This window comes from Sturnus vulgaris, chromosome Z (assembly GCF_052056855.1).
Source record: "Sturnus vulgaris isolate bStuVul1 chromosome Z, bStuVul1.hap1, whole genome shotgun sequence".
Lineage (NCBI taxonomy): Eukaryota > Metazoa > Chordata > Aves > Passeriformes > Sturnidae > Sturnus > Sturnus vulgaris.
Genome location: NC_142283.1, coordinates 22,251,627 through 22,270,945, shown reverse-complemented (window position 1 = coordinate 22,270,945; position 19,319 = coordinate 22,251,627). Strand labels below are relative to the sequence as shown.

Below are 19,319 nucleotides of genomic sequence, written 5' to 3'. Positions count from 1 at the left end.
TTGCAGTAAACTTGCCTCCACAAGGCAAAGTAAGAACGTAGGTACTTATTCATTACTATTTTTACATAGTGCAAGAAAAAACAAGTAATAAATACACAAATCTGCTCATAGCTACAGATATGTTGCCACACGTTGAACACAATATTATAGAATACAATTACGCAGATTTTTTTTTAAAGACAGTCACTTATTATTACCACTAAAGATACTGCGGTTTGGGTGTTTTTAAGTTAAACAAAGCTGGATGGTTATATTCCTGCCATGAACAGAAGAAAGAACCCTTGTTTTTCAAGTAGGCCTACTTCTCAGACACTGAAAACTGTTTTAATGCTTTCCAATATTCAATAATATTTTGTACCTTTTAAAAAGAGCAATAAACATTTAAGAGTCCAAGTCTCTTCAGTATGTGTAAGTACATACCAACTACAATTTACTCCAATCTCTAAGTGAAAGTACTAATTCAGTTTGAGAAGGTGACAACACCTTCTGCTTGCCCATATCCCTAAGGGAGCTTCTCCGTTGCTTCCCTGAATTACAGTTCTGCAAAGGCTGGGAAACTGCAATCATCATGTAATTTGCCAATACAGTACAGACTAGTAGCTCTTAATGTTCTAGAAAGTGCTGTGCTTAAAGCCCATCGTTTTCTAATTAACCTAATATGGTATGTATTATTTATTAACTTGTACAAAGCTTAAAATTTATCTTACCTGCTGTTGTGTTTGCACTAACGACTCTAAGTACTCGATAATAACAGTTTTAAAGTCTTTCACTCGTTCCTTCTGTTAATAAATAAATTATAGCATATTAACTTCTTAACAAATTTTACTTGTAATGTCAATATTATCTACAGTAGAACTGTTTACTTGGAGAAAATTATACATGCCTCAAATCTTCCCACTTCCTTGCGAATGGTTTTGGAGATCTGTTCAAAATCTTTTTCCCCTTGCTGAACCTTTGTCTCCCACTGGCAAAGGAAAGACATACAGAGATAAGATTTTGTGCTGTCCATTCAGTCCCCCCATATCTGAACTTTTAGCACATTGATAGTCACTTAAAAGCTAAAAGGACCTATTTGATTGTTTTAGCCTATTTGAAAGAAAATCTTAAAACAGCAATTTCAAATTTGTGTTACAGGATGTTATCAGATCAGTTACAACAAAAGTATCTTTAAGGTAATGCTTCTGTAGATAAAATGTAAAAATATCCTAATGCTGCTATTAAGAACATTTAACAACATTTACAAAATATTCTTTAGAAAACAGAATGTATCTCAAAGGCTTTATTCACTATTCCCTTTACAAACTTAGGAACTTAAAACTGTCCCATCAAGCTCAGAAGAGCCTCAAGTTAGTTCCCCATACTTTCTAACTCCAGAAGAGATGAGTAAATCTTCATCTCTGCCTCTTGTCAAGTATTTGATTATCACTATATTTCTGTTGCAAATGACAAGCTTCTGAGAATGTGTTTATCTGCTTTCCAAAGCACAAGACTTCTTTTTCAGTGGCAACTGTTTTCATAGAAAGCTGGAGGAGAAACCTTACTGCAGGTAAGAAGATCACTAGAGGAAAATTCACAGGAAGAGATGTTTCTTAGAGAGTTTTGCCATATTGGGAGCATTGCATTCATGTAAGACTATATGATACCAGGTCGTTTCTCCTTAGTTTCTGTGAAAAGACATCCAACTAGACAAGAAGGGATCACCAACATTTACATTGTAATAGGTGTGTAAAAGCAGTTACAGGACATTGTTAAATTTAAGCTAGTTGTGTAGATAAACTGAGAGCCCCACGGCAGGCCAGCAGTTTTTTGAAATGCAACTGTATCTGTTCTTCTCAACATATTAATGGAGAACAAATACATTCAGTAACATTTATCTTCATCAGAAAAAAACAGCAGGGAAGCAACATGCTTCAATGTAGCATCTTGCTGTCAGCAATGCAGTGGTGCTACTGATTCAAAAAGCACTTTGCATTCTCAAGTTTCCAGCGTGGTATGAGATAAACATCATCTATGTTCCAATAAACATCTTCATATTTATATTTTTAGTACATATTTATTCACAGTCCCCTGACTGCCCCTTTAGATATATATTATGAAGCTATTTAGTAAGTCATAATAATATCTTCTTCTTGGGAGATCAGCCTGAAGATAATAAATGAAATAGTACAAAACATGGCTAAGGAGAAGCAGATTAGGATTGCCCATACCTTCCTACCACATCAAACAGAAGAGCCTGAGATTTCTGTTAAAGCTTCTACAGGCCTAACACATTCAACATTTCAGTTTCATCATGCCCAAATCCCAGGTCCTATGCAAATTATCACTGGGTAACAGTTGCCATTTCATAGTATCTGACAAGAGAAATTTCTCATTCAATAAGGTATCTCTAGGACTGTCCTTCCTCCTTTTATACACAAAAACCAACTAAGTCATGGATGATGCTCAAGCTGCTTAGGCTTCCACTTTGCAATTCCTCCGGCCAGAGGGTCCATTATTACAGAATTCAGAAACTCTGAACACATTTCAGTGGCAGTGAGAACTTTCAATTGACACATTTAAACTGTAGGTTTACTAAAAATGTTCTCTAATTATCCAATAATGCAGGAAACATAATTCCTTCAGAAAAAAGCAATTACTTTAATATTGGGACTGGGAAAGGATCACTGTTTCCCCACTACTACCAGTCAGGAAATTTATTGTGCATGGATGGGTGACATCAGGAGAGACAATCAACAAAAACGTGGTCACACAAGAGTAATTGTAGGTTTTCTCAGTACAAAGGGCTTTTTTAAGGAAAAGAAAATCAAGTTAATGAATAATTTCAATACTGTATGTGAAATATATCAAAGAGCAAAAAGAACAAAGGAGCATGTGGTTAGTGACCAATGAGGAAGCAAAACAAAGCAACTGTGTAAAAGAACTTGAAATCTGCAATAACGTTCTTCCATTATTTAATGGGAGAGCACTAGAGCATACTTAGAAAGCATAGTGTTAAATAATTAAGTTGTCCTACCTCTTCAATTTCCTTAGTGAAGCATGTTAGAAAAAGTGTATAAATTATGATACTTCAACATGTTAGATTTACTTTTACTGAAATTACACCATATATACATGCACATATATATGGGTAGAAAAGCTGCATATTTAAGCAAAACATGGGGATAGTTCTCTATTAGCTGTTTTTGCTGGATTTACTCAAATCATCTTAGCTTTAGAAACCAAGAAATGCTCCTCTGCCTATCCAAATGAGCTGTTAATAGTTAAAAGCATTAACTTATCCATATTCCCTCCCTCCCATCTCCCAGACTCTGTAGAGACAGTATTAACTGTCTTACAGATCTTATAATGAGTAAAAATTGCACACATTTAGTGTTTTAAGTAAATTCCTTTTAAAAATTTCAATAAATATGGGAAACAGCAAGTAAGTGATTTGTAAACAAAAATGATACAAAGCAGCATTAATGCAGAATGAATGAGCCAATGCAGAAAGTCTGACCTCCAAAATAACGTTTGATAACATTACCTCTTTTATCTCATCTTTAGCTTGCTGTAATTTATCAGGTTTGTTGGCAAGTTGGAGCTTTGCTTCAGCTTCACGTTTTTTTTGTAAAGTGACCTGAGCATCTTGCCACTTCTGCCAGCATTTCATTCGATGGTCAAACACACCCTATGAGAATAGACAAACTTATTAAACAACTGGAATTGTTAGAGCTAAATTCCCAGTAGGAAAAAATAATTCTAGGATAAAGCTGGAGCAAGTAGTATACTCAAAGAAACCTTAACGTGTCTACCACGTATTGCATTTCACTTGACATCATGCTTGCACAGTTCAATACCCTCCACAAATAAGGCTATTCAAGAACCCTTTTCAGAGCAGACACTTCAGTGCTCCAAATCATTTTATCCCTCTCATTTTATCAAAACACTACTAAAACAACCAGTATGAAGTGCTCTATTATGCTGACAATTCTCTAAATGCAGATACTAGCAAACTGTTCATGCATATGGATTACATGCATTTTCAGGAACATATTTATGTTAGCAATGGAGTAAGGCAGCAGAAGTAAAGTACACATATCAAAATAAAAAGAAAAAAGGAAAAAGAAAAGAAAAACAAAGTAAAAAATATATACTTCCAACAACATGGCAATTTCAAAGGTATTTCTGGACAGAATTCAGAGATACCTGTCTAAACCTAATCATGCTGTGCAGCATAGCTTACACTTAAATTGAATATTTTCTTTAATGAGACACAGATCCACAAATGGCACTTTTTTTCTTATTTAAACACATTACTGGCTATCTACCAAATACCGAATACCAAATTATGTTCTTCCACATTTATATATACTTCCTGTAACAGTAAGTAATCTGAAATAAACAGGTGCAGTATGCTTAGACACACTAGAGCACAGTATCCCCAAGTACTGTATGCAATCAGTACAGCTCAAAGTAGATTTGCATTTTCTCTGGATCTTACCACTCTGCTCACATTTTCAATCACAGCCATTTTTAACATTGGAATAACTCATGAATGCTTTCACTTTACCCTGCTAGAACATCAGGCAAAAACTTAATCATGTTACACGAGCAAATGCACACATTCATTTACCCTAACCCTATAAGATGAGGAATGTGACTTTATATACTAAATCAGTACTTTTCCTAGTAGTACTCACTTTTACTGCAGCAATCAGACGAATGTAATCACCAAGTAGTTCTGAGAACACATAGAAATCAGCAAAAGCTTGTTCTTGATGCAACTGATCTATCTTCTCCTCAACCTCTGCAAGCTGGGACAAAGCTCTAGATAGAGCAGTGTGGTCCTCTGAGTTACCTAACATGGCAGCACTTTTAGCAAAGGCAGCAGTGTTGGCTGAAAGCTCTGAAACAGAGGAATATGTTCAGCATGATTTAGTTAATTTGTTATATTACTCTGCAGCATAAATCAGTGGAGCAGAGGTTTAAGTTCACCAACTGAAAAGAAGCTAAAGATCATGGTAAGATACACAAGGACATCACAATGAAACCACATTTAGGAGAAAGACTTCTGAGAAACTCTCAATTAGTAAATGCTTGGCCAAGTCTGTTAACATCATGCTTACTCTGTCCAGCAAAAGAAATGAAAAAAAAAGTCACTTCAGCATTACCCAATTACCTACTTCACAGAAAATGCAAACCCACAGAACAAAAACCAAGTCACCTACAGAGCAAATTTTCAGAACAATTTCAACAGGTTTACAGCAGATTTTTTCCAATTAGCTCAGTGTGGGAAAAAAACAACCCTTTCACAAAATCACCTCTCCCATGAATGGAATTTATTTCTGTTGGGCTGTTTTATTGACTTTAAGTAACTTTTATGACTGCATACTGTAATGTATTGTCACATTCTGATATGCCTTAAAATTAAAAAAATCCCCAAATCTCACATACCAGCATCTGAGAAAGTGAAGTTTTGAGTTTATTTATTAACAAATACTGGTGCAATTGTCTCAAATCCCATGCAAGTAATCCTGTATAAAGTTTAGTTCCAAGAAGGACCTTTGAACAAATGTTTGGTCCAAATTACTTCAGGTTAGTATGCAACTTTGCTGCTCCCACAGAACCATCAAACACCAGAACTGAATGTTTTCAGATATTTAAAGACTTTACAATTTAAACACAACTCTTAGAAAAAAATCCAATGAACCAACACTTCTTCAAATCTATAAGGTGTCAAATCAACTGTATATAAAGATTTCCATTTTCCATTACTTCTTAAATTCTCCTTTGCCTTGAGGATAGGTGGCTAAAGATATTTTAACTGCAGAGAGTAATTCTTTACTAGAATCATGAGAAAGCAACTTATGACATTTTCATGTACTTTGGGAAATGCTCAAAGGTGACACCATATTTTAACATAATACAATATTGTCAGAAAGCACACTTACGGTCTTCTTGAGCTACAAATTCAAAATTGTGGTTTGTCTGGGGTTTTGTCCGGTTTGTTTTTTATTATATTTGGGGTTTTTTTTAATAATCTGATGGAAATCTATCTCTGACAAAAAGCAGCACAGGTTATTACAATATAAACTTACTGGTTTTGCTTATATCTAAAATAAGCAAACAAAAAGCTGATATTCTGTGACTACTTCCCAAAAAAGTTTATCTTAACAGTAGCTTGAGGGTATGTCATTATGCAGACTAAATTAAGAGTAAGAAATTTCTGTGTAAGCACTTAAACTCAGTTAATAGAGCAATACTGAACCAAAAAATGTTTAAATGGATTTATGCAGCCATTTTTTGTTCAGAAAGAAATTACTTTTGCCGTGAGACCTAAATACAAATTTATAGATATCTACTGTAGTAAAGTGACTTGCTAGATGTGATAATGAAACTGTGCAAGGGAAAAAAACAGGCCAGATCATTATAGCGACTCTAGGAATGACAGATACTCTGGTTGAATTTAAAATTAAAGACAGGTATACAAAAATATCAGAGCAGTTAAAAATAGACGATACAATTAGAAAATTTTTGCACTAAAATACATTGTATAATTATTTTAGCGAGAGTTTTGACATGCTGAGCTCTTGTTTCATCACCATTGCCTAAGGTTTATGTAAAAGTTACCTTTTCTGTGGCAGACTAATGCTTCAACACTGGAATGAAGCTTCCTAAGTTGCTGATCCAGATTCTCAAATTGCTGCTGTTTTTCTTCAAACCACTGACAAAAGATGAAAGAGTCAAGCGTTACAAATTAGATTACCAACAACATTTCTGGTTCTAAAGAAGCAAATTATCCAGGTACTTCCAGGGTGGTCAACTGATACAACTAAGAATTCAAGCCAATAAGGAAATTAATAACCCATTTTCTACTTCTACAGCTTTAAAATGCAATTGTTGAGGCTCATTAATTCATCTCATTATTCAAGCCGAAAAATCAGCTCTTACTGCATCCGATTCATTCATCTTGATTGTCATTTTGTTGACAGCGTCGGCAGCCTTGTTCACCATCCTCAATATTCCTGCTCCACTCAAAGCCTGGGTGTTAACTGCTCTCGGCAGCTAGAATTGAATGACAAATAAGGGCAAAGAGACTGGTTAAAAGGATGGAGGTTTAACTGGGCACAAGGGGGAAAGAAAAGGATATAGTGTTTTCTTTACTCCTATGTGTTTCAATATAGTGGAATCTAATTTCTCAAATTTACTACTTCTACATTCTCAAGAGGAAAACTTAAAAATATAGACTATTTACTTTTCTTCGACATCTTTACATTTAAATGGAACAAACAAACCACTTGTCCAAAGCTGTTATGAATGAGCCAAATGTCCTAAATGGCCACCTATATGCTACAATGAACAAACAACCACTACAAGAACAGAAAAGCTTAGATTTACAACAAATTAGACAAAGAAAATTTTGTTACACGTTTAATTGTAATGCACTGCATGCTGATAATAAAAGCTTGATGAATTTTTACTTTTCAATATAAGGCTATAAACGTACCTCAAGTATCAAGAGAACATGCTATCTGCTTAGGTATTGAGAAATCCTCAGAGTTAAAACAACAATTTTTAAATTTAATTCATATTATTATTCAGGCTAGATTGAATGTGATATACAAGGTGGCCCCTATGTCAGACCACTTACCCTTCATATGATGTTTTGTCTGTCAGCAGCATTGACAAACCCACTGTAAGTTATCTATTGATGCTTTTGTCAGCAGGGAAGTCTCTGTGACTTATTAATATAACTAAGATACTGACATTAGCCAAAACACAATTCAGTATTAGAGTGAAACTACTACGCACATTTATAAAGAGATACTATGTATCTTTAACAATATATTTCATGTTGTGAAAGGTACTGGATTAATAGTACAGGTGACTGAAATCCTTATTCACCTATACAGCAAATAGCATTTTGTCACTACCATTTTAAGTTTTACCAGAGCCTGAGGCACACCACTACCTAAGTAGCCTCTGCCATTCTAGCCCATGAAGGGTATGCAATTGTATTTCATATTAATTTAGGGGATTGGGTCTCAATACAAAGTGAATATATTGCTTGGTAGTTTACCATATCAAGAAATAAATAAGAGGAGTTAAAGGAACATAAATACCTCAGAACTTTCCAAGAACTGTCTCAAATCTGGATCCTGTAGCAAAGTTGGGTGCTTTACTGTTCGTTGTAGATACCTATGATTTTAAAAATTAAAATATCAGGTAACAGAACAGATTTAATGAGTATATTGACTGTGCAGATTTAATGTGCAAACTGACTGAACATAATGCAGTGCCATACACTCCATACCACAACACAGCATAATAAAGGTTGGGTAGTGTTTTACAGCACAGTTTGTTTACACCAGAAACTCCTTAAGGTGGGGCCTGCTGTATCTGTGTATTGCACAGTGGTAAAATAATATAGTTCTTATAGTGAAGACATACTCCTTTGTTAAACAGTTTATGCCAGAAAAAAATGTGCTTGTTTTTTTGCACAGTGTAGTAGACAGGTAATTTTTGTTACAGGGAATTCTGGCTGATTTATTTTAGAATTACAGGAAATCTTGAACAAGTGAGTTGATTATGGTCTAGGTATAAACTATTTATACGCTGGATATCCATTTAGTTCTAAAAGAGTCATACACACACAAGTAAAATCCAATGCAACTCCTTTTTTCTTTCTTTGCACTTCTACTTAGACCTCAAGTGTAATTTTTTATCCACCCTCCAACAGATCCTCATTTGTTTTCTCCTGAAGAAGGTAAGGATTGCAGTAAAACTATTTTACACATTAGTTGCTCAACTCTTTTTCCTTGTTTCATACTCTGTACGAAGTACAAGTTAAGGGTAACATGGCAGTATACCAGAAATAGGACCCTTCCCTGACAAAGATACTTGAACAGTATCAGCTGTTTATCAGTGCTGGGTGACAGAGATCCAATATCTCTTATGCCAAAATTCAGCAAGTCACATCAATGTCATCAATTCACATCATCAGAAGCCCATTTTACTTTCCACTGATTGAAGGTCTCTTCACCTGCTGTCCTGCCCAACAGCTGATTTGCTATGGAACAAATACTTTGCTGTAAGTGTCTTAATTCCTTCAACCCACAATGTCTACAGAAGACGGCAATGGTAGTTTTACTTACTGAACCTCTGCTATCTTAATTTTAAGCCTGAAGTTAGCTATAATAATTTTCACGAATAGGGCTACTCTTCCTGTTATTAATGCGAATTATTCAATTCCTACACAAAAGAAAGCCGTATACAGTCTCCAGAATTCATTTATTTACAGATCACTAGCATTGTAATTACAGAACCTATATAGTATGCTACAAGTAATTCTGAGCCTAAATAAATTTTATTTAGATACACACATTACCTTTCTAGAGCTGCTCTTCTTTTCTCTACAAATTCAGTAGATGAAGAATCTTCTTTGCCTACTTTAACCTTGGTCATGCCTTGAAGGAAACAGCATCATATTGATTTTATTTTATCACAGATAAATCATTAACATAACTGATGTGATTAGAATATAAGGCTCACCTAAGTTTGCATATTTAAATCAAATTATAGTGAAAAACACTATATAGGAACATAAAAAAGATCAACTGCATGGTTTTGGGGAGTAGCTCTGTGAAATACTCAATTTCCTGTAACGTATTAATTGCGACTAATAGGTAAGTAAAACTAGGTTAAATTGCATTTAAGAAAAGAATCTAAATGCTGATCAGTCTTAGCAGCAATTCACGTCCAGAAAAAGAAAACAGTTAGCCATGTAAAGCAGAATGCAAAGATGTCATGAGGTTACAAGCCTCTTCACTGGTTTGCTTATTACCATTATTTTCATTCTACTATTTTTTCTTTTAAGTTCTAAAACTAATAGTTTTTAAATTAACTAATGCAAATTAACAAGTACTGAAAATTCTGAACTGAACTGCATGGAAAATAAAATCAGCAGACTAAAAAGTATGCAGCCTTACAGTAGTTCCTCTGATCAAGAAAAGAGTGGCAACCAGTTATCGATGTGTCATAGCATGGGAAACAGATTCAACCTCAGCAACAGAGGAACTCTAAAACAGTGAGACTAAAGTCACTATTTTTCATGCTAAAGATCTAAATGTGGAGTTTAGCAACCTGAGTCCCATCAAAAACACCATGAAATACTGGACATCAGTAATTATTCTTTTTTCCTAAAAAACAGGAAAGGTATTTTATAATACAGTTCAGATGTCTGATTTCAAGCTGTAGTATATTTCTTATTTGTTACTTCTGTGTTTCTTCAGCTAGAAGTTTTGAGATTCTGACTATGTACTCACTGATCTGTTAGGTCAACAGTTCCCTAAGTTCCTCACCCATTCTCCCTTCTGGACTTGGAAGTTTCACACAGTAACCCCTGGAGGACACAAGCAGCAAAGCCTTACAGGAACAAGAAGGAACCTTTAACCTCTCAGTGAAACCTTAGTTTTTCCATCCTCTACAACATGATGAAAATAAATCTGATAAAGATTTTTTCCAATAGTATTCTACACAGCATAATATAACTAAATCCACAGATTTGTCAGTAAAATTGAGTATGTCTTCAAATACAAGGATTAAAGTATTAAAGGGAAGTTGAGGTAATTCACGTCTAATCTTTGTACATTACAGTATTACTATACAATATTTTACTGCAGAAAGAAGGAAATCCTGTGGCTTAATACAAAAGAGCCTTCATAGCTGAACTTTGGACAGAAGTTCATAGGGAAAAACTAAATACACAAACAAATGACCCATATGAGGAATTTCTACCCTGTAATAATACGAGTTTTATTTCTAAATATCTTGCCAGATTTCTTTCTCTGCTAATATAAGCCTATTTAAATGCAAGTGCTAAGACTATTTCTGTAGACCAAGCACTCTTTTAACCCTTCACAGGAAAAGATCCATGACATAACAGATTATTTTCTTTAAAAATGAAAATGTGATTTTCATACCCACTTATGTAAGTAGCGAGGTACCTTGACGAATGTCCAATTCCAGTTGACAATTGATTCATTTTTATCCTTTTGTTGCACAGTCAGTAATTGATGGACTTCAATTTGTAGCTAAGATCTAAAATTCCAGCCCCTATCTCTCATCACCACAATAAAACTGGAGCTTAAAACTCCAGGTGTTACCAACAGTGTAACAGAATGAACAGACCAGGGACTTTTTTACAACACAGACTACCTAACACTGAATTTATGGCATTATGCATTTTAAACATATACATGCGTAATGTAAATACTATGCCATCTTACTTTCAGCTGTTTTGCCAGCTCTCTGCTTTAAGATGCATTATTTCACAACAGACTAGAATCAATTCCTTCTCTTCTCCAGAACTGGAAACATACTGAGTACATGCTCTTGAACACACTTAAATAACACCTGTGAAATTCACCTTTAAAGAGGGAGTTTCATGCTCTTTTGAAAATATTCTACAGTCTGAGTTTTCTCAACCTATCTATAGCTTAAAGTCCCTACACAAGGCTTTGAAGTGCCAGCCAGGGCTTGCTTGCACCGCACTCTCACCATTTTACTGTCTTCCAGGTGTATCGATTTTATGCTGGTTTTGTTCAAGGGGCAGCTGAAATCCAGCTGAATTTGATGTGATGCAAGCACTACATTTTCATGTAAATGCACACTGTCATAAATGCCTTAAATGTTGGATCATCCAAAAGACATGATCAGAAGCCTCATTCCATTTCCATAAGTCCTGTTAGCATTTGGAATTAAACTTATTTTTGTTACAGGAGAAACTGATTATTACAGAATTTCCCACAACTTTAAAGAACTACCAAAAATTCAGGTCAGATTTTCAGCCTCACAGTGCTTTTCCACAGGAGTAAAATCATGAATTTTCCAAGCCTCCTGCTGCCTAAACTTACTCCTACTTAAATGAAAAACTGCTGCTCTGATTATCTTTACAGACTGAACTGCTGAAAAGAAGTCTTGCCATCGCCCATATATCAAACAATATTCTAGATTCAAGTAATTTATTTATATCAGTAACACAAATGCCTTTAACAGGCTTCACTGTTTTAAATATTCACCTATTTTGAAAAAATCTCTCCTACTTACAGATCACAAAACTGAAGTTGTTTTAATGCACCAGGTATGCTTCTTAGCTCATGGAGAAAGGATTAAGGCATAATCCTTTAAGGCATTCAAGTCAAAAGTTATTTTTTGCATTAAAACCTTGCAAAACTTACAAGAGGGTTTGCATTCACCATGATTAAAAGAAATAAACAGAAGTATCAGATATCTGGAGTATGTATGAAGCTCTATATATTGCAGCCAATTGATAACATCTCAACTTAAAAATAAACTTTAACATCCTTGTTTTGGTAGACTAATCAGCTCTTGAAGGGCAAGAGCAAAGAAAGAATCATAGATAAGAAACACCAGGCCATGCATTAAGAGATATCCTTCACATTATCAACACCAGTCTGAGTTAGGAAGAGGCCATTACATATCTTTCCAATTTAATATGAACTTTTTGAAAATACAGACCACAAAGAATATTTGTACTACCTGAGAAGAAGCAAGCAGTATTTATGCAGAAGAGTAATTTGTATTCAGTACTTAACTGTCATCTTATTGGAACTGCACTTACCTACAATACTTTTTTCTGGAGCTGGAGGCACAATATAACCAATATGCATGTATTTTGTTGCTAATTTGCTGTGCAGGCCAAGAAAATCACTGAATCTTCTTTTAACAGAGAATTCATTTTTGTGGAATATTGAAAGTGATGTCTTAAAAAAGAAAAAAAAAATGTTGTGCATTACTGATCCATCTCAGCTACAATACAAAGTATTAAGAAAATTCTGTTCCACCTCCTACCTTTGTTGTTACTCTGTATGCCATATAAGCATTCATGCCATCTCCTGTAAGAAAATTGAAATACTTATCCCCAGGGCAAGGTAGTGTAATCCTGCCATACAATTTTTAGTCCAAAATACACATTAAATAGATTTCCATTTAGATACTAAAAACTGGTGAAGGAAAACTAAAGAGGAAATCATGCTAAAATTTAAGAATAGTCTTCAAACAACAAGACAGTCTATCATCTGAACTTCTAGGGTCAAGGAACTTACCAACTTTCTCTGGGTCTGAGACATTGATTTCTATATCAAACAAATCTCCATTTGCTTCCTCTTCAAGCTAGGAAAAAGATATACCACATTTAACAAGGTAACAGACATCCATATTATGTATGGGTACAAGGATAAGGATACAGAGAAAGGAAAAGAAAAAGTCAGTATGTTTGTGTAATTATGAAACATTTCCAGTCTCCAGCATTAATACACTTTCTAACACCAACTGTGACTGCAATCGAAGTTCTTGTGGTGAAGTTAGTAGTGCGAAGTTTACAGTTGGACTCAATGATCCTACAAGTCTATTCCAAACTAAATGGTCCTGTGATTTCAGTTTTAAGCCCTACTGCTAAAGCTTTCAGTACAGCAGACTTAGGAGTCTGTTCAGTGTATCACATATAAGACCAGCAGACACTGTGGTTTACAACCACTCTCATTTCCAGTGCTTCTATGTGCCTCTAAACAAAGGACAGACATTCCTTTTCATTAACAGTATCTGTAGCAGAAGAGCTTTGGAAGGAAAAAGCAACAGATAAAATTTTTCTGATACTTATCTGAATTCTATTCTTCCAGAATTTCATAATCTTTCATATACTATACCTAAGTTTGATAGAGAGATCTTAAGAAATGCTATGGCAGAAGGGACAGTAACAGGGCTGAAGAGGGCAAAATCAGAATCAAATGCCATCATGTGGTATCTGGGGAAGTAGGCATCATTGAGTCACAGGTAGGCCTTGTTTGCAAAGTCACTGTCTAGTAAGACAAGTCCTTAGAATGGCATTCAGCCATGTCCACACTTTGACTGGAACACCAAATGTAAACAGCAACATTAAGACTACAATTACCTTCAGCTTTTCATTAGCATGCAGGATAATGCTAAAAACTGCTTGTTCAATTTCCCCCTTAGGAACAGCTTCAGAAATACAAGTTGAATAATAGCATTTCTCACTCATCAAGTTCACAGTTTACTTCTACACACACACTTCCAAAGTATCTGTTCTGAAAGAATAGAACTTCTTACCCCTAACACTACCTATCTCAAATACAATCACCTCGGTAGTGAATTCTTACAGTATTTTCATGAGTCAAATTCACACTAAACTTCTTTTGCAAAACAAACAGCAAGGTATAATACCATGCGTCAACATTTAGGAACTGGCGTTTTAAAATAAGATAAAACTTAAAAATCCAAATGAAACATTTCCATCATTTCGAAGTTTACAGCATACCTCTTCTCTGGATCTATCAAAAATCACTGGGGCTGTTACGCTTTTCGATTCCATTCTGGGAGCTATTAATGCAGTAGGTGTTACAGGAGTGACTGCAGGAGTAGGCTCTGGTGAAAGTATTGGGTCCCTCTCCGGACTGTCCAATGAAACTTCTTCTGTTGCTTCTAGATAAACATTTTGAGTTAGCAACAAATTTCCTGAGCAACACAGATGGATATGCATCACAAAAACAACAAACATGCATGATAAAGAATGATGATAAAATAAATAGCACTCATTTGTGCAGGATAATCTTTTTTAATACATAGCTGAAACCAGGTATGACATTTGGGTTTGTAGTGCAGAATGGGTTAAATTAAGATCTATATTGCCTCTTTTTGTTTTTGTATACTGCTCAGTAAAGAGTCTTTTAAAATAGTCACAAGCCACAAATCATTTATTTCTGTATGACATACTGTGAACACTATAATTACTTTTTTTTTTAACCTTTTTCATCACCTGTTTTGCACTCCTGAACAAGAGCTGATTTAGTCATACAAGCTGCTCTACAAATCCACTAACAGTGTTCTGACCACTGGCAAACTACCCATTTCCCAGATATACGAAGTTCATTTCCTAGCTCAAATAAATGAACAATCCTGCGTTCTCACTAGACATGCATTTTCAAGAATTCCAGTTTCTTAAAAGACAACATGGACCACAGAACAGTAATTTGATAACAAAATTGACTTTCCAATAGACCTCAAATCCTTTCACAAACTAGACTTCTGTGGGTAGTACTTACCAAACAGGTAAAAAGGCACTAAACTCATTCTGACTTGAGGCTAACAAAATTTACTGCCACCATTTTATTTTGGAGCATATCACAGACACGTGAACAGCACTAGCTTTCTGAATCTCATTTCTTATGCTGTACACTTTATGGCCTCAGTCACTTTCATGGCCCTGCACTGGAATCAGTCCCATCTGTCCATGTCTCCCTTGTATTGGATAGCTCAGATCTGGTCTCAGCACTCCGGTGTGGCTTCAGCAGGGCTGAGCCAAGGGGAATGATCAATTCCCTCAGCCTGCTGCTTTTCCTAATTTCATATTACAGATTTTCATAGTATTTTCAAACTAAAGTTAAAACCAAGCACCTCATTATATGTTCTCCACTTTTAATATGAACAAAGAATCTACAGCGTTTATTTGAAAATAATTATTTTCATAGCATTGCTTTATTCTTACTGCTAAATCTTAAAGATCATAAGCATCTGCTAATGCTTCCTTTCCTCAAATGCCACAAGAAGGACACTGCATCTTAAATCAGTAAGGAATTTTAACTCAAAACCTAAGATCAGGTGGGAAATCCTGCTGAGGCAGTTGCAAAAGAGCTTTTAGATTGGCGGAAAAGCAGTATTTCAACAAGAGGCAATTCTCTCCTTTGGTGGCTAACAGCATTCGACATATATGTTATACAAATGAATATGTCACAGAAACATTTCTCAGGAAAATATGCACATACATATGTAACACAGTATACTATATACATGATGAAATGTAAAATATAAAATATTTATGAAATAAAGCAACTGCACTTTAATGCTTCCTTTTTTCTATCACTAGCTGTATTCCAGCACGTTCAGGAAACATACCATTAACCATCACTATATACTTCTCTATATCTTCAAATTTTAGACAGGTTTAAAAACCAGGTTGCTAAACAATTCAAAGCACACAGATTTCTCATTTTCATTAGCTGAGAACACAACCCTCTTATTGTAAAGTATAACTTCATGAAAAAACAGTGAATTTAATGTAAGAAAGAGCACTGCTATCAGATGAAACAGAAGCATATTTCTTCCCCAGGACTCCTCTTTTACAGACTTGTATCTACGTATCCATTAGTATCACAAAGTGATCTAGGTTGCGCATCAAATTAATTCCAAGCAGGATAAGCAAGTTTTTAAAGCTGCTGTCTGGCATTTTTTCATTTTCCTGAAGGAACTAACCCAGAAAAATAGTATCTGTTTGTTTGATAGCAGTAAGTCAGTTATTTTAGGAAGAAATGAGAATTTATGCCATTCCCCCTCTTTTTACCTCTCACTACATGTCTGGCATACCTCCAGACATTATGTAAATCTAGAAATATGACAATATATGAAAGGGGATGATGGAACTGAGTTGGGAGTCTGATGATGGGTCAGGGAGAAAGTTGTCGTGTTTTTTGTTTATAACAAAAATATTCAAGGATTCTGAAAGGAAAAGTAAGTCTTAGCTTTATATAAACAGCAGGCTCTTAACTTCTAGCTATTTTTCCCCCTCAGAAAAGCAGTCTTCAAGTAGTACATGAGCTGAAGATCTCTTTCTCATGCAATTGGTTTCTTCTCATGGACTCTAGCATTTATGCTTCTTACATATATCCCTTTACTTTGAGGAATGACACGGTCAGATTAAAAAGTTTTATTGTTAATTCTTCTGTTTGCTTTGCAGGTGTGACTTTTTTCCCCCACGTAAACATTAATTTGGTAGGCTTCACAGTAGAAACTATGCCACTTTCAGAAACATTTGCTTAATCTATTAATTTTAGATCTTCACCTGAAAACCTAGCATTAAGTTGTGGTTTTGTGGTGTAGTTTATTGTTGGCTTTGGGTTTGAGAGATTTTGTGTGTTTGTGTGGGTTTTGTTTGGGTTTTAAAATATTCAGTATCATTATTAGCACAAAAAATGAAATCTACATGTCTTCTTTTCCAGGTTAGTTCTCAAGAGCTTAAGTTCTCACTTAAAGAGGCAAGCAACTGATTTTGGGAGGAAAACATTGAGATCCAACACAGTATCAGCTACGGGAGCTACCCGAACATATTAAGAACTCCCATCAATCTAACAGCATACTCTGCTACACATAAATACATACTTTACAATTCATAAGCAGTCTTTGTTAGGGATAACTGTCAGGTTGTTTAGCTCCAAAAGAACATGAAGATATGTCATTCTGCTGTAGGAGACAACTACATGCTTAATTAATATTCTACAGCCAACCAGAAGTTTCTATCAACAGTCAAGCACGGGCCTTAATCTCAGCATTACACAGAGCTTGTTTCTTTATTTTTCACCAGCAGTTTTTGTGAAATATAATTTTAGAAAATGCAAGTCTGCAATTCCTCACTAGCAGCTCACTTCAGCCACAAGTTGTTTACTAGTCACACTTCCAAATGTCAGACCTTTAACATTATGACATAGCTTGAATGATTAAATTGGCTTATTATCTTTGAAAGTTTGCCCATGTGAACATAAAAATTTGGAAGTAAACTTAAGCAGAGGCAGTTATGCAGAACAGAGGACAAGCTATTAAAAAAAGGCTTCTCTAGGCACAGCAATACTTCAGAGACTTAACTGAACTGACTGTATGAACTACTACACCCAAGTCATAGCACATGACCCTTATTGTTATATCAGAAGTGCTAAGTATAACCTTAACGAGAACAGAAATAGTTTTAACGCAACACTCAGGCACTAATATGACCACCTTCTGACTTCAAAACTGTAGATTCACATAATTTCGTGCATTTATCTCTTGCAAAATAACTGAACAAGCAGATTATAAAAGCAGCAAGGCATTTGCACAAACTCTTCATATCAGACACATTACATGACAACAACCTGAGAGACACCATCAGCTAGAAGCTTTTCTGTTCAGATGGGCCTGAAGAACATATCTTGTCTGGATCAGATAATTCTATCACCTCGTTTTCTGTCTCAAATCCCAAGAAAAAAGCCTAAAGGGAAAAAAAAAAAATCCTACAAAACCAAACAACACAAACCCTCACCAAACAAAAAAACAACCCAACGAAAGCAGACATCACCCCAGCCCACAACACAGTGCCTTTTCCTCAGGACACAATAGCTAGACACTTCTGTAACATGGTCCTTTCCCAAACACATTTCAGAGCTGAAAAAACAAAGTAACAGTAATCTTTTGCCCAACAGAGGAGAGAAAAAATTATAGTTTTCCACTTTTTTGAAGAAGGTGACAGAACACTGATAAAACTTCACAGATGAGTTCACTATCTCCTGCTCTTCGAGCACCAGAAGCAGAAGGCACAGACAGCTATGCCCTTCAAGGGCAGTGCATGGCATATTTGCGCAGTTATACATTGAACTGTGGGTCGACATTTTGGAAGACTAGTTCAATATCTAGCTCTTCACTGTACAACAGCAGGTTATTGACAACCAAGCTTTAAGATACATCTCCAAATTCCTCAAGATACACCTAATACTGCCTCATTTGAAGCACTGACCATTGTGGTCTCGCATGTAAGAGCTCTACGAGGTAATTCTTCCAGCCAAATAATCAACATAATGACCTTTATACTAAGGGTGAAAGTTTTTAGTGGGTTTAGCAAGACAGTTTGCTTTGTCACAGAACCAAGAACTGCAACAAAGCAGCAAAATTTACTTGTTTCCAATGACACCAGGAAAACTCATTTCTCGTATTTTTAAAACCCTGTTTTAGTAGTTCAATTAAGAGTTGCCAGAGACAAGGTAATGAATATCTATATTGTACATATTATTGTGGAGCTGCCACAGAAACGTAAGTGCAAAGAGGTTTAAGCATAATCAAAAAAGCCTAAACCATTTCCCAGGTTCTGTCCTACATTAAAGCAGTATAGAAAATCTGTATTGCTTAATCTCCTTTTCCATTACGTTGCAATATGACATGGAACAATGGGAAAGTTTTTTTTAAGTCTACAATAGCTAGAGAGGCACACCATCACATTTTTTACAAGTCTGAAAAACCGTAATTATTTCTGACTCTGAAGAATGGCAATCTCTCCTTTCAGGAGCCACAAACAGCATTTCCTTTACCTGGATTTTAAAGTGTCTAGTAATTAAATGTAAAGGACCAACAGAAGTTAAAAAGCTGTGGAGCTTCATTTCTTTTCCTCTCCACTTAAGTGTTCCTATAAACTGTACCAAGTTAAGACTCTTTGGAATTTCAACACG

The 19,319-nt window shown here is 35.3% G+C and overlaps 1 protein-coding gene across 2 annotated transcripts in view; it reads right to left on the bottom strand.

Annotated features, from left to right (window-relative positions):
- The window catches only part of SNX2 (sorting nexin 2), a 29,370-nt gene that overhangs the window by 561 nt on the left and 9,490 nt on the right, over window positions 1-19,319 (bottom strand). The window contains exons 3-15 of one of the 2 annotated variants that reach the window (XM_088156643.1): window positions 14,336-14,499; window positions 13,107-13,173; window positions 12,853-12,896; window positions 12,623-12,764; window positions 9,368-9,446; window positions 8,103-8,178; window positions 6,931-7,044; window positions 6,610-6,703; window positions 4,680-4,885; window positions 3,524-3,667; window positions 3,014-3,025; window positions 884-964; window positions 708-779 (exon numbers count right to left, since the gene is read on the bottom strand). In XM_088156643.1, the coding sequence (XP_088012769.1) occupies window positions 708-779; window positions 884-964; window positions 3,014-3,025; window positions 3,524-3,667; window positions 4,680-4,885; window positions 6,610-6,703; window positions 6,931-7,044; window positions 8,103-8,178; window positions 9,368-9,446; window positions 12,623-12,764; window positions 12,853-12,896; window positions 13,107-13,173; window positions 14,336-14,499 (1,295 nt within the window). The remainder of the gene's footprint in view (window positions 1-707; window positions 780-883; window positions 965-3,013; window positions 3,026-3,523; window positions 3,668-4,679; window positions 4,886-6,609; window positions 6,704-6,930; window positions 7,045-8,102; window positions 8,179-9,367; window positions 9,447-12,622; window positions 12,765-12,852; window positions 12,897-13,106; window positions 13,174-14,335; window positions 14,500-19,319) is intronic. The other variant, XM_014874389.2, reaches the window with a different exon arrangement.